The 13,878-nt window shown below is 40.1% G+C and overlaps 1 protein-coding gene across 2 annotated transcripts in view; it reads right to left on the reverse strand.

Annotated features, from left to right (window-relative positions):
- The window catches only part of NFIB (nuclear factor I B), a 595,118-nt gene extending 581,697 nt beyond the window's left edge, over positions 1–13,421 (reverse strand). For both annotated transcript variants that reach the window (XM_073635597.1, XM_073635538.1), the window contains exon 1: positions 13,311–13,421. In XM_073635597.1, the coding sequence (XP_073491698.1) occupies positions 13,311–13,406 (96 nt within the window). In that variant the 5' untranslated portion in view covers positions 13,407–13,421. The remainder of the gene's footprint in view (positions 1–13,310) is intronic.
- Positions 13,422–13,878: the final 457 nt, after the last annotated feature.

The following is a 13,878-nucleotide window of genomic DNA, read 5'->3' on the forward strand; positions in this document are numbered from 1 at the left end:
AGGAGGCCACAAGGATGGTGAGCAGCGACAATGCATGCATCAGTGACACTGTCCCTCTAGGCTTCCTATTGGAGCACACGCTTCATGAAATCATGGACAGGGCACTTGAGGCATAACAGCGGGAGGAAGAAGAGGACTTCCTTACCTCTCAAGGCCCCCTTTACCCAGATAGCATTCCTGAGGGCCCGCCAAACACATAGGAAGAAGAGGAGGACGATTGTGTCAGAATAGATGTAGAGGATAACACTCGGCAGCAGTCTTCAAGGGATGGTTTTCAGTCCCCAGAAACCTAAGGAGTTGTACGTGGCTGGGAGGAGGTAGTTACGGATCATGTGATCATTAGTGACCCAGAGGACTCAGAATCGAATGCCTCTGCAAACTTATGCTGCATGGCCTCCCTGATTCTGCAAAGCCTGGGAAAGGACCCTAGGATTCGTGGTATCAAGGAGAGGAGTCATTACTGACTGGCAAGCCTTTTTGATCCACATTAAGGTTGCAGAACTCATCCTGCCTTCTCAGAGGGAGCAGAGGATGAAACATCTTCAGGAGGCCTTGAAGGAAGGTTTGCACAACGCATTTCCAGACCCTGGGAGGTTAAAATTTCCTGGTGCTGGACAACGTGTTGCTGAGGCTTTGTTCATTTAGAGGAAGAGCGGTGGAGAAGGTGGCCGGCTGACCGATGCCTTTGAACAATTTTTCAGTCCTCAGCGCCAAGGTCTGATCGGTTCAAGCAACCATCACCAGCGTCTGCATTACATGGTGCAGGAATATCTAGGGGCAAGAGCAGACTTGGAGACCTTCCAACAGAGCATCCACTGGGTTACTGGGTCTTGAGGATGGACCACTGGCCAGAACTTGCTCAATATGCAATTGAGCTACTGGCCTGTCCTGGATCCAGCGTGCTTTCTGAATGCACATTTAGTGCTGCTGGAGGGTTTGTAACGGATCAAAGACTGCGCCTGTCCACAGACCCTGTTGATAGGCTCAGATTCATAAAAATGAATCAGTCTTGGATCAGCAGCTATCAAGCACCTGATGCTGATGTAACTGATTGAATTTGCTATGGATGTGGGATCCTTTGAAGTCTGCCTATGCTGACTATCCTTTTCCTCCTCAATCTTGATGATGCTAGTTTCCAACTATATTTTTAGTTTAGGGCACCACCACCCAAGACCCAATTTTTCTGTCCCTGTTTAACAGGGGCATGTAATTACAATTTTTTATATAATATTTCAATGCAGGGCTCGTTCCTGCACCCAACAAGAGTATCTGTGAGGGGTTACAGTGTTGTGGCACCACCACCCAAATCCCAATTTTTCTGCCCCTGTTTAACAGGGGCATGTAATTACAATTTTTGATCCAATATTTCACAGCAGGGCCCGTTCCTGCACCCAACAAGAGTATCTGTGAGGGGTTAGAGTGTTGTGGCACCACCGCCCAAGGCCCAATTTTTCTGCCCCTGTTTAACAGGGGCATGTAATGACAATTGTTGATATAATATTTCAATGCAGGGCCCGTTTCTGCGCCCAACAAAAGTATCTGTGAGGGGTTACAGTGTTGTGGCACCACCACCACCACCCAAGGCCCACTTTTTCTGCCCCTGTTTAACAGGGGCTTGTAATTACAATTTTTGATATAATATTTCAACGCAGGGCCAATTCCTGCACCCAACAAGAGTATCTGTTAAGGGGTTACAGTGTTGTGGCACCAACACCCAAGGCCCACTTTTTTTGCCCCTGTTTTACAGGAGCCTGTAATTACAATTTTTGATACAATATTTCAATGCAGGGCCTGTTCCTGCACCCAACAAGAGTATCTGAAAAGGGGTTACAGTGTTGTGGCACCACCACCACCCAAGGCCCAACTTTTCTGCTTCTGTTTAACAGGGACATGTAGTTACAATTTTTGATATATTATTTCACAGCAGGGCCCGTTCCTGCGCCCAACAAGAGAATCTGTAAGAGGTTACAGCGTTGTGGCACCACCACCCAAGACCCAATTTTTCTGTCCCTGTTTAACAGGGGCATGTAATTACAATTTTTTATATAATATTTCAATGCAGGGCTCAATCCTGCACCCAACAAGAGTATCTGTGAGGGGTTACAGTGTTGTGGCACCACCACCACCCAAGGCCCAATTTTTCTGCCCCTGTTTAACAGGGGCATGTAATTACAATTTTTGAGATAATATTTCAACACAAGGCCTGTTCCTGCGCCCAACAAGAGTATCTGTGAGAGGTTACAGTGTTGTGGCACTACCACCCAAGGCCCAATTTTTCTGCCCCTGTTTAACAGGGGCATGTAATTACAATTCTTGATATAATATTTCACAGCAGGGCCCGTTCCTATGCCCACCAAGAGTAACTGTGAGGGCTTACAGTGTTTTTATACCACCAACACCTAAGGCTCAATTTTCTGCAGAGTATATAGGGCAGGCCGTATAGTATATATACTGCTGTTCAGAGTATATAGTGCCTGGGGCCCCCCCACGCCATTTTTTAAAAGATTTGGGTGTGGGGTTCCCCTTAATATCCATACCAGACCTGAAGGTCTAAATTGCCAGGCTCTGACAATACATTACAGCCGCAAGCAGTTTTGAATTACATTTTTTCCTTTAAAAATGTCATTTTGCTGTGGCGCTGTTATAAACATGGGAAAGATGCGCTACTTTACAGGCATACTAAGGACATCCCACAGGCATGATATTTAAAGGAATATTTCATTCTTATTGTTTCACTTTAAGCATTATTAAAATCACTGCTCCCGAAAAAATGGACGTTTTTAAAACTTTTTTTGCATTGATACATGTCCCCTGGGGCAGGACCGTGTCCCCAAACACTTTTTATGGCAATAACTTGCATATAAGCCTTTAAAATTAGCACTTTTGATTTTTCACGTTCGTGTCCCATAGACTTTAATGGTGTTCAAACAAATTTTTTGCCTGTTCGCATGTTCTGCTGCGAACCGAACCGGGGGGGGGGGGTTCGGCTCATCCCTAGTGGTCACCCCACACATTCTGATGTCCCCCTTTCCAACAGCAATTGCGGCAATGGTGGTCTTAGGAAAAAAAAAGTAAGAAAAATAATTTTCAATAAAAATGATGGTCTTGATAGTAGGGGGCAACAAATGTGCACCTAACCCCTCTGGAACCATACCATGCCAAAGCCTTTCCTCTTGCAAGGTACCCACTCCAAGTAAATGTGTATGGATATATAGTACTTCTTGTTACTCATTCACAAACAAAAAGGGAGAAAGTTTACAAAAAAAAACACCTAATGAAAAAGTCCTTTATTAGGGCTCATTCACACATGTGTTGATAATGAAGAAAGAATAAATGGTCATCACTGTGAAAGTGTTGTTTTTCTAGGGGGAAGGGCCTAAAGGGGAAATGATGTAGAGGAATCATCTGCTTTTCAACGTGGTTAGGTTGTTATGTGATAGCAGGCATTTTTGTGAATTCTCTGCTAGATGGATTCACATACTTTGATCTCTTTGACACTTCCATTGGTCCTGCTCAAGATGAACATGGAAAGAATGTCCCAGTGGAAAAAGAGGAAGGTGCAGCGCCAGTATTGTGTGCATTCCATAGTCTAGTAGAGCATTTCTTTTTTTTTTTTTTCAATTCTTTTTTTAGTTTATATAAAAATACAGTAGGCCCATATTTCAAAATATCACAAACCTGAAAACACTTCATTATTACCCATGCAGCCCCTAATTAACGCTACAACCCCCCCCCCCCCCACATCCTTCAGTGACTCTCTGTGTGTTCCAATACATTATCTTATAATCACTTTGGCAAATCTCCATTATTTTTTAAACAATACCCATTTGATCCATTTATCCCTGCCGTCAACTCCAACCCCCGGCACTGTATCTGCTACCTCAGCCTTCTCTAAAATGTAGGTTTCATTAACCCTAGCTATCCAGTCCCGGATTTTTGGACCCTCTGCCTCCTGCCATTTTTTGGTATTAGGCTTTTAGTTGAGTTCAATAAGATGGGAATTATTGAAGATTTATACGTTCTACTAAGCCCCTCTGTCCTGTGGAACAAACAACCCCATGGGTCTTCCAGAATAATCTTCCCTGTGATTTCTTCAATAAGTAGAGCATTTCTAAGGGGCATTTCCATACTCTTTACCATGAGTTGGCGTACCCCCAAAAGTTCACCTGCCTTTTGATTGTCAGTGATTGGATTCCATAGCTGATATTTGTCTCAATAATAGTTATTGAATCTGCCCACCTCTTCTTTGAGTACTGATACATTAATATCGGCCTTCATCACTTGCTGGCATTGTCATTTCCATGTACCGAATAGGGATGAGCCGAACACCCCCTGGTTTGGTTCGCAGCAGAACATGCGAACAGGTACAAAATTTGTTCGCACACTTGAACACCGTTAAAGTCTATGGGACACGGACATGAAAATTCAAAAGTGCTAATTTTAAAGGCTTATATGCAAGTTATTGTCATAAAAAGTGTTTGGGGAGCTGGGTCCTGCCCCAGGGGACATGTATCAATGCAAAAAAAAGTTTTAAAAACTGACATTTTTTTCGGGAGCAGTGATTTTAATAATGCTTAAAGTGAAACAATAAAAGTGAAATATTCCTTTAAATTTCGTACCTGAGGGGTGTCTATAGTATGCCTGTAAAGTGGCACATGTTTCCTGTGTTTAGAACAGTCCAAGAGCAAAATGACATTTCTAAAGGAAAAAAAGTCATTTAAAAGTACTCGCAGCTATAATGACTCTTCAAATGTACCCCTACCATTTCACAAAAAAAGTGTGAAAATGGTAAAAATGACAAGACACGGCTTGGGACAAGTATAAAATAAAATAAAAAATAAAAATGTCCCACGAAGTCTTCTTCTTCTTCTCTTGCTCCGCCGACGGACGGAAAAAGAAAAAAAAAAAACAAGACCAACCTGCCTCCATGGGAGGCATCCGCCATAATGACCGTCCTCTCAGATGACAGCTCTTTTATAACTGAGGGCGGAGCCACATGGTGACATCATCGGGTGACCCCCACCCCCCTTTGACGCACGGAGACATTCCTATGGCTTTCCCGTAATGTCAGAGGGGGACGGGACTGGTGGCCTGCCCCCTTTGACGCTACAGAAAAAGCCATAGGGATGTCCCCGTGCATCAGAGGGGGGCGGGGTAACCCAGTGATGTCACTGTGTGGCCCCGCCTCCCTCTGACGTTACGGGAAAGCTATAGGGATGTCCCCGTGCTTCAGAGGGGGGTCACCCAGCGACGTCACCGTGTGGCCCTGCCCTCAGTTATAAAAGAGCGGTCACTCGAGAGGATGTCATTACGGCGGGTGCCTCCCATGGAGGCAGGTCGGTCTCATTCTTTTGCTTTTCTTTTTCGGTCCGTTGGCGGAGCAAGAGAAGAAGAAGAAGACTTGGTGGGACATTTTTATTTTTTTATTTTTTAATAAAGGACTTGTCCCAAGCCGTATCTTGTCATTTTTACCATTTTCACATTTTTTTTGTGAAATGGTAGGGGTACATTTGTACCTCGTTACCATTTCACACAGGGGGGAGGCCAGGATCTGGGGGTCCCCTTGTTAAAGGGGGCTTCCAGATTCCGATAAGCCCCCCGCCCACAGACCCCCACAACCACCGGGCAAGGGTTGTGGGGATGAGGCCCTTGTCCCCATCAACATGGGGACACGGTGCTTTGGCTACCCCAAAGCACCCTCCCCATGTTGAGGGCATGTGGCCTGGTACGGTTCAGGAGGGGGGGCGCTCTGTCACGCCCCCCTCTCTTTTCCTGCGGCCTGCCAGGTTGCGTGCTCAGATAAGGGTCTGGTATGGATTTTTGGGGGACTCCCACGCCATTTTTTGTTAAATTTTGGCACGGGGTTCCCCTTAAAATCAGGTCTGGTATGGATTGTGAGGGGGACCCCCACGCCATTTTTTTTTCTTTTGGCGCGGGGTTCCTCTTAATATCCATACCAGATCTGAAGGGCCTGGTATGGAATTTGGGGGGAATCCCAAGCAATTTTTTTTTCAATTTTCATTCAGGGTTCCCCTTAATATTCATACCAGACCCAAAGGTCTGGTAATGGACTGTGGGGGAATCCCATGCCATTTTTTTCAATTACTTTTATGTGTATTGCCGGGACCAACAATTCATTATAGCCGCGAGTACTTTTAAATGACTTTCTTTCCTTTAGAAATGTCATTTTGTTCTCAGACTGTTCTAAACGCGGGAAACATGCGCCACTTTACAGGCATACTATAGACACCCCCCAGGTACGAAATTTAAAGGAATATTTCACTTTTGTTGTTTAACTTTAAGCATTATTAAAATTACTGCTTCCGAAAAAACGGCCGTTTTTAAAACTTTTTTGCATTAATACATGTCCCCTGGGGCAGGACCCAGGTCCCCAAACAATTTTTATGACAATACCATGCATATAAGCCTTTAAAATTAGCACTTTTGATTTCTCCCAAAGACTTTTAAAGGGTGATCCGCGGCTTTCGAATTTGCCGCGAACACCCCAAATTATTCGCTATTCGGCGAACAGGTGAACACCCGATGTTCGAACTTGAACATCGGGCTCATCCCTAGTACCGACATGTTCTGGAAGGTTGTTTGCTTGCACTGACACTTGCAGGAACGGACACTTTTCTGACACAAAAAGCTTGGCACTGACAATAATGCTTAATGTCTCTGCTCCTGACTGGCACTGTCAGTTTTGCTGGCTGGCTTGATGCTTTTGACTGCACACAGAAGCAAATGATGTTACCACATGGCTGCTCTGTACAACCAGGAAGTGACTGGAGCTGCTCTGTCCTAGTTCTCTATTATTTTCCAGTGCATTCTGGGATACAGGAACTTCCACTATCTTTCCCCCCAGCACCCAGCTAACAATTTATGAATGCTTCACTAACACACCATATAGGAATGGTCAAGGTGCAGTTACGGCGTGCTACCAATAAAATTAACAGAGGTGGTTGATAGGCGGCAAGGCCTCCTGACATGCTACTAATTTTTTAACACAACACAATAATACCACACCTGTGTATACTACACTGTGCGGTGCCTATTGTAATATTCATGAAAGGCATTACAGGGCGGCTATGAGGCATTAAAAGCACTGTTTAAATGTCACTTAAATACAGTGTATTGACACACGTGTGATTGACCCCTAAGAAAAGAAAAGAAACAGATCCCCAGATGTAATTCCAACATCAATCACATCATCTAATGATTTAGCTCCTCGTTAATCCTGATGACCCACTGCCCAATGATGTGGACCTGCCACTACTCCTGTCGCAAATGAGAGATCCCTGGCTGGCCAGGGATAATGAGTGACATCACTGACCTGTGACAGATCCCCAACTGCTGTTTGTAAAAAAACAATGTCACTTTTAAAGTAATACAGCTATCCATGCCCTGTTTTAACAAAAGTTTGCAAATTAGACATTAAAAAATCCAGAAAAAAAAAACAAGATTCGGTCCCATAGATTTCAGTATCATTGGTGCTATGTTCAGTGTTTATGTACTTCCCATTGGATTCGTTGAACGTCCAGTGAATTTTGCCTGGTTCCCTCATCCCAGCCACTAAAATCTCACATAAGCTTTAACATGATATTATCACTTGGAAAGGCATTTTTTATTTTATTGATAGCTTTCATGAAAATAACAGCTAGTGATACACTATAAAGTTCCTTGTTTGGGCCTGTCAAGTACTCTCCCAAATAAAACTATAAGCTACTGTGCTGATGCACATTGCCCAAGCATATTCCACTGTTGTTACCTTTTGAAGTGGACCTTCTATTGAAAGCGCCCCCACCCACAAAGATGATTAAAAAATTAATTTGTTGCTCAAAAAAATAAATACTTACAGCAGCCCCAGCTTTAAAGCATTTGGTAAGCATGGGTAACGCCTTACTGCTGCCTTCCGGGGAAGCTGTGTGATCAAAAATCCTTGGGAATACATTTCTGCAATGGGCTGAAGTACAGTCTTGCAGGATTTCTAGTACCCATTCAACCCGGGAGACAATAGAGAGGCACAATAGTGAGGCACAGCAACGTCGCCCGTACTTCCTGGAACCGGGACCAAGGAAAGTACTTTTATTCTTTTTTTAGCAACAGCTTTGTTTTTGAAGTGCCTTTACAGGTAATTCAACTTTGGTAGTGCGGTGATCTTAATAGAGCAGACCTTCCATTTTCAAAAAAAGGCCTGTGAAACAATTACAACCATCAAAAATTTGGAAAAAACACATGAAGCCTGTTATCACTGTAGTGCATGTGGACATGGACAAGCTCCTAGATAGCAAGCAATTGTGCTGCAAGTTTGAAAATGACTTGCTAAGCTATTGCTAGACTTGCCAGGCTTCACAAGTTTGTTGCACAATTGCAACAAGTCTGCATTGCATGACTCCAGATCAACTTTCTTTGCAAACATTCTGCAAGTCTGCTGCAAGTTCTCGTCCAGTTATGTTGTGTATGTTGTGTATGTAGTCATCCTACCACAGGGGTCACTGTGGCTGAATGTTCATGCTGTAGACTTGCAGAGCTCTTGCTGCAGACTCACCACTGCAACTTTGCTCTTGTTTAAAACTTGCCACGCAAATTTGCTACAAGTTGAAAAAGTGTCACTTAGAACTTCTGCTTCAAGTGCTCTACAAGTGCACAACTTGCCAGTGAAAATGTGCAGCAAGTTAACAGACTTGCAGTTCAACACTGCCACAAATTTGTGGCAAGTTATCCTTGACATCTGGGCTATAAAGAGGCTGCAGAACACCAGCAGCATTAAGATGTAACAAAGCATGAAAAAAGGATAAAACCCTTCCTTCCTTTGCTCCTAAATTCTGGAAGATACACAGCAATATCTTTTCTGTAAGACATTGAATAAGGCTTTACATTAACTTTAACAGTCATGCCAGTGGAAAAAAAGCACCACACCAATTTTTCCCTATGCACTTTATTAGCCACATTCCCTATATTTTCCCTATCACAGCTAAAGCACATTATCAATATGACTGTTGTGACATCCTCTTTTAATAGTGAGGGAACTGACGTATCAAAAATCCCCTTATTGACACTTCTAAACCAGCTGATGTCAGTTCAAAGGACAGGCAGTGCATTACAGTTAAAAAGAAATCGGTCTGGTGGATTCCCACATTATCTCCCCGGGCCAGTAAGCCTCAAACACACAGAATTAGACGTAACCCCATGAAGGCAGCAAACTCAAACCACATACCGAACCTATCAGCTACTGGTATGGAGACCAAAAGCACACAAGAATTAGATTCCTTTGCACTGCTGCAGTGTGGGTCACAGCATGTTATTTAGTAAGATAGATGCCCAGACTTCTTAGCAGTCATGAGGTCATTTGAGGCTGCAGTTTGAAGACACTCATTTTATTGTAGCATTATTCAGATGCAGACATTAGTAGATGTAACCAGTAATAGTAGACATTAATCAGATGCACATTAAAACCCTATAGGAGGTTGTAAATATTAGTTAAAATAAGATAAGCTACTATAAATTTTATTTTATTAACAAAACAAGGCTGACTAAAAAAAAATATTAGCTGCAAAAGATTATACCTGCCCTTCCAACAAATGCCAGAATTGCCAAAATGCCTACTTTAAAAACTTAAAGTTTGATTATCATTTTTTTTGGTGTATTTACAGCTTTGCAGTGTAGGTTTAAGGTTCACAACATGTCCCAAAAAGTATATTTTTAGGTTCATTAAAAAAAATTAAGCAGGTTTAGGATTTGAAATTAATATCATCATAAGGCAGCATTTAGGCATTATATTGTGAAATGTATAAGAGGCCTTGGCATATGAAGGTTTAAAAAGTTGAATATTTTTATAGTTTGTTTTTCTTTTGTGGCAAAATTCAAAATTATCTTTATTACTAAATCAGTAGAATGCTCAGTTAGTCCAGTGAAGCTTTTATCAATTTTAATACCCAGTTATGCACAGATCTTACATAAAAGTAAATGTTTTCTTGCTCATGTTTAACCTTTATTTTTTTATCGAAAGAAAAAAAAACTGAGATTAAAGGGGTATTTAAAAAAAAAATATATATATATATATATATATATATATATATATATATATATATATATATATATATATATATATATATATATATATATATATATATATATATATATATATATATATATATATATGGGATTTATTAGCCAATATTTGCTAGGGATTGAGGGTTTTCATATAAGGTACCTCTTTCTAATTTGCAGCCCTATGTATAAATAGGTTAAACTGGCTCAGTTCCCAGTCTTTATAAAAGTTTCTAGTGAATAGTAGCAGTAAAAACACTTGGTGACCAAAGGGGCTTAGTTTTCACCCTAGCCTGTGTACACCTCTAATTACCAATCAGGTTTAGGAAAACTAGAAAAAAAAGCAAAACACAGAAATTCCACTGCACATGATTGGGTAGTTAAAGAAAACACAGGTTAAGGTGAACATTTCTTCTTTAGTAAATTGGCTCTATGTCTACTAACTTTTTTGCATATCTATATTTCAAAAAGTTTGTTATAAGATCTCAAAACTGAATAATACAGTAATGTGGGAAAAAAATAATATACACTTCAACCTATATCTTAGTAAGTCACTGAAAATGTTAGTTCTATTTTGACTCTATTGTCTTTAAAAAGATTTTAAAATTATCTTTCAAGAGATAAGTTAAAATGTACAAAACAAAAAAGTGTTTAAAAAAAGTTTTATCATGCTCCTAATGCTTTATTAATTCATTGTAGAAGATTAATTTGTTAGATCATTGTAGAAAACATTTCTTGCTTTTTATTCAGTATCATTCCACCTTAATTACTACATATTTTTACATCTTATCTTATACATACTAAAGGTTGCCACTTTTATTTCACTTAGAAAAAATAAACTTGTAGCTGAGAATATTTTTGTATGTAACCATAAGTTAAATAGGTAAGTTGCAAAGATATATGTTATATACATATGTAGGTTAATTAGGTCAAGTAACCTATGAGAACACAGAAATGAGAGACATTTTTTGTAGGAATTCTACTAGTCGTATTTCATTCTATTGCTCGTATTTTAATTTGAGGCAATTTGACAAGAACACACTTTGTAATTTGTAATATGTTATCAAACTCATTTCAATGTTTGTCTTTGAAAATGAAGTGTTAGAAATGTAAAAGGGCATAACTTGTGGAAATATTATATAATACACATTCACAAAAAATATATTTTATATATATATATATATATATATATATATATATATATATATATATATATATATATATATATGTGTGTGTGTGTGTGTTTTACATTTATTATTGATTATAGACAAAAAATCAATAATTTGTTTTATTTCGTTGTTCTAACGTATAATATGTAGCTGCAAACTGACACACAACACACAATATATAGTGGTCATTTTAAGGAACTATCAATTGCATATTTGTTAAGAAAAATTGTGTATAGAGTGTATTTAACTCATTTATAATAAACAAAAACACACTTTCATATCTTCTGTACGCAAACACAAACCTCTAAAAAACAGACATACCCAGCCATCTTTTTTTAGACAGTTGGCATAACAGATGTAAACAGCCTGTAATATTGAGCACATGACTCATCTCTAAAGACCTCACAGTTACAATACTATAACGCACACATATTTGGCACACATTGCTTTCATAGAACTTTTAGCTGATCATAACAAACTGCACATGCTGACCCACAATAAAGCCATTTTCCCAGCACTGTGGTTTGAATGCTCTCTGAACAATTTATTAACATAGATTATTATCAAATACTAGTGACAAATCAGATTTCTATTCCACTCTAGCAGATTAAGGCAATATAAATTCTCGTCATCTCCCCAGCCGTGAACCTAGACTGGATTCAATGTCAATCCTCATTATTCATTTGAGTACATAAACAGTAACTTAAACTAAATCTATATGCGTGTCGTAGTAGAATATCATTTTCAGCTGTCAGAATATTCTACAGAAACAAGAGTATTTAAGATTGCTACAGGAAAATCATACAACTGAGCAAGCAAAATCAATCTCACACACAGGAGGCTCAAGAAGGATGTTGTTGCAACCACCCACCTTTTCTTAAAATTATACCAAAATTAATTTTGTTAAATATTCCTTGCAGGGTTGAGAGAGGATATCAGCCATAATGAGAGAGCTGCTGTCTGCTTAGACAGTACAACTCACTGTCCACTGTCTCCTACATCAGTGAGCCAAGATGAAAGTGCCTATTGTCTGAAAACTGAACTAATTGTAAAAAGATACTCAGAGCAGTAAGCATAATAATTATCCAAGCAAAAAACAAGCAAAGGCAATCAAGTGTAGAATGAAAAGAATAAAAACACTGGCAGAGAAAGCAACCTAAGAATGAAATTAATATTCATAATGGAATGTCAGTCAGTCCAGTTCCCCATTCACAGCTTCGTTGTTGCATACAAGAGGCCATTGTCTCTTGAGGAGAAAATCAGTATCTGAAGAGGAGAGGAAAAAAATCCCATGTAGCAGAAGTGAGAGGAGAAAAAGACTTTTCTTTCTCTAGACACTTGTTACTGGTCCCACTGTTCCCAAGCTCAGAAAACTTTGTGGCTTGCTTTCCTTCACCGGTAACATTAAAAGTGGTTTTGAAGATCCACCCTCTCTATCACAGCTGCATTATATGGGCAAAAAAAAAGCCACGCTCTAGCAAACAATGAAAGGAAAAAGGATGGAATATGCATAGCCTCATTAAGTAAATTTAATTACGCCAGGCGGAATATTAATCAGTGATTGCTCCAATTAGTGTATTCACTGTAAGGACGGAGGACGTCAAATTAAACTGAAGTGCAAGGGACAATCACATACTGATTAGGAAGCTGCATACAACGTGACACAATGAGTCCTTTAAATAATTATTAGGAGGAAAACAGACTAAAGAAGCAGATTGTTCTGTTTTAGGATCATCTCAAGAACAATTAGCCAACAGTGTGATGACATAGCTGCCTGAGACTGCTTCTAAAGCTCCATTCGCATACGATCCAACTTGGCGTGCTCGATGAAAACATTTTTTTCCTCTTTTTGTTAAGAAAAAGTCACATCGTCCTGTCTGGGTTTATAAAGAAAGCCAAAACCTCCAGCCACAGCAAAGGAGAGAAATCTTATCTAACTCATTGATATAGTCTGGGCATTGTAGCTGAACTTGAGCCTCACACTTCACCGACAGTGAACTTTACAACACGTGCATTGCAACAGTGAAGGAGGAGTTCAAGGGTGGACAAAAACTTACGAAGCAAGAAAAAAATGTTATCAAGCCAACTTACCATCCACCACGTCCTGGCTGACATGTCGTAACATAGTTGCCATTTTATGGAGCTGTCCGATGCTTTCCCAGCCATTACGCTGTCAGCAACCTTCATCAGATGCAGCTGAATGGGGAGATAAGACACCTAATCAAGAACCCATCAGCAGTGGCTTGCTAGGCTACATGTAGGCCAATCCTTATCAGACTGCATCATGGGAAAAGCTTCTTTATTAGCAAGAACTCCAACCTCAATGATATAAAGATCATTTTTTTTTTTCTTCCTGCTCTTGTCTAAAGGGATTGGTAAAGCTATCATGTGCTCTTTCTGTATCATGTGCACCAAGAATTAAGTAACTTGCAAGTGGGTGTCTAACTAATTTGCCTGCCTATGAAGACTAAAGTTTATTTGCATTCCCATCTGTTGAATATTGTTTGACATGGTCCACACTCTGCAAAGAGTAGATAAAGAGGGTGAAAAACAAAAGAGAGGATTTAATTCTATGGGATATAATTGCTCAGCATTCATTATTCCCACCCCCACTTAGACATAACAGTCTCATTATCACAGCCAGAGGCTTGTTTCAGAT

The sequence above is a fragment of the Aquarana catesbeiana genome, linkage group LG01, assembly GCF_042186555.1.
Source record: "Aquarana catesbeiana isolate 2022-GZ linkage group LG01, ASM4218655v1, whole genome shotgun sequence".
NCBI classification, from domain to species: Eukaryota; Metazoa; Chordata; class Amphibia; order Anura; family Ranidae; genus Aquarana; species Aquarana catesbeiana.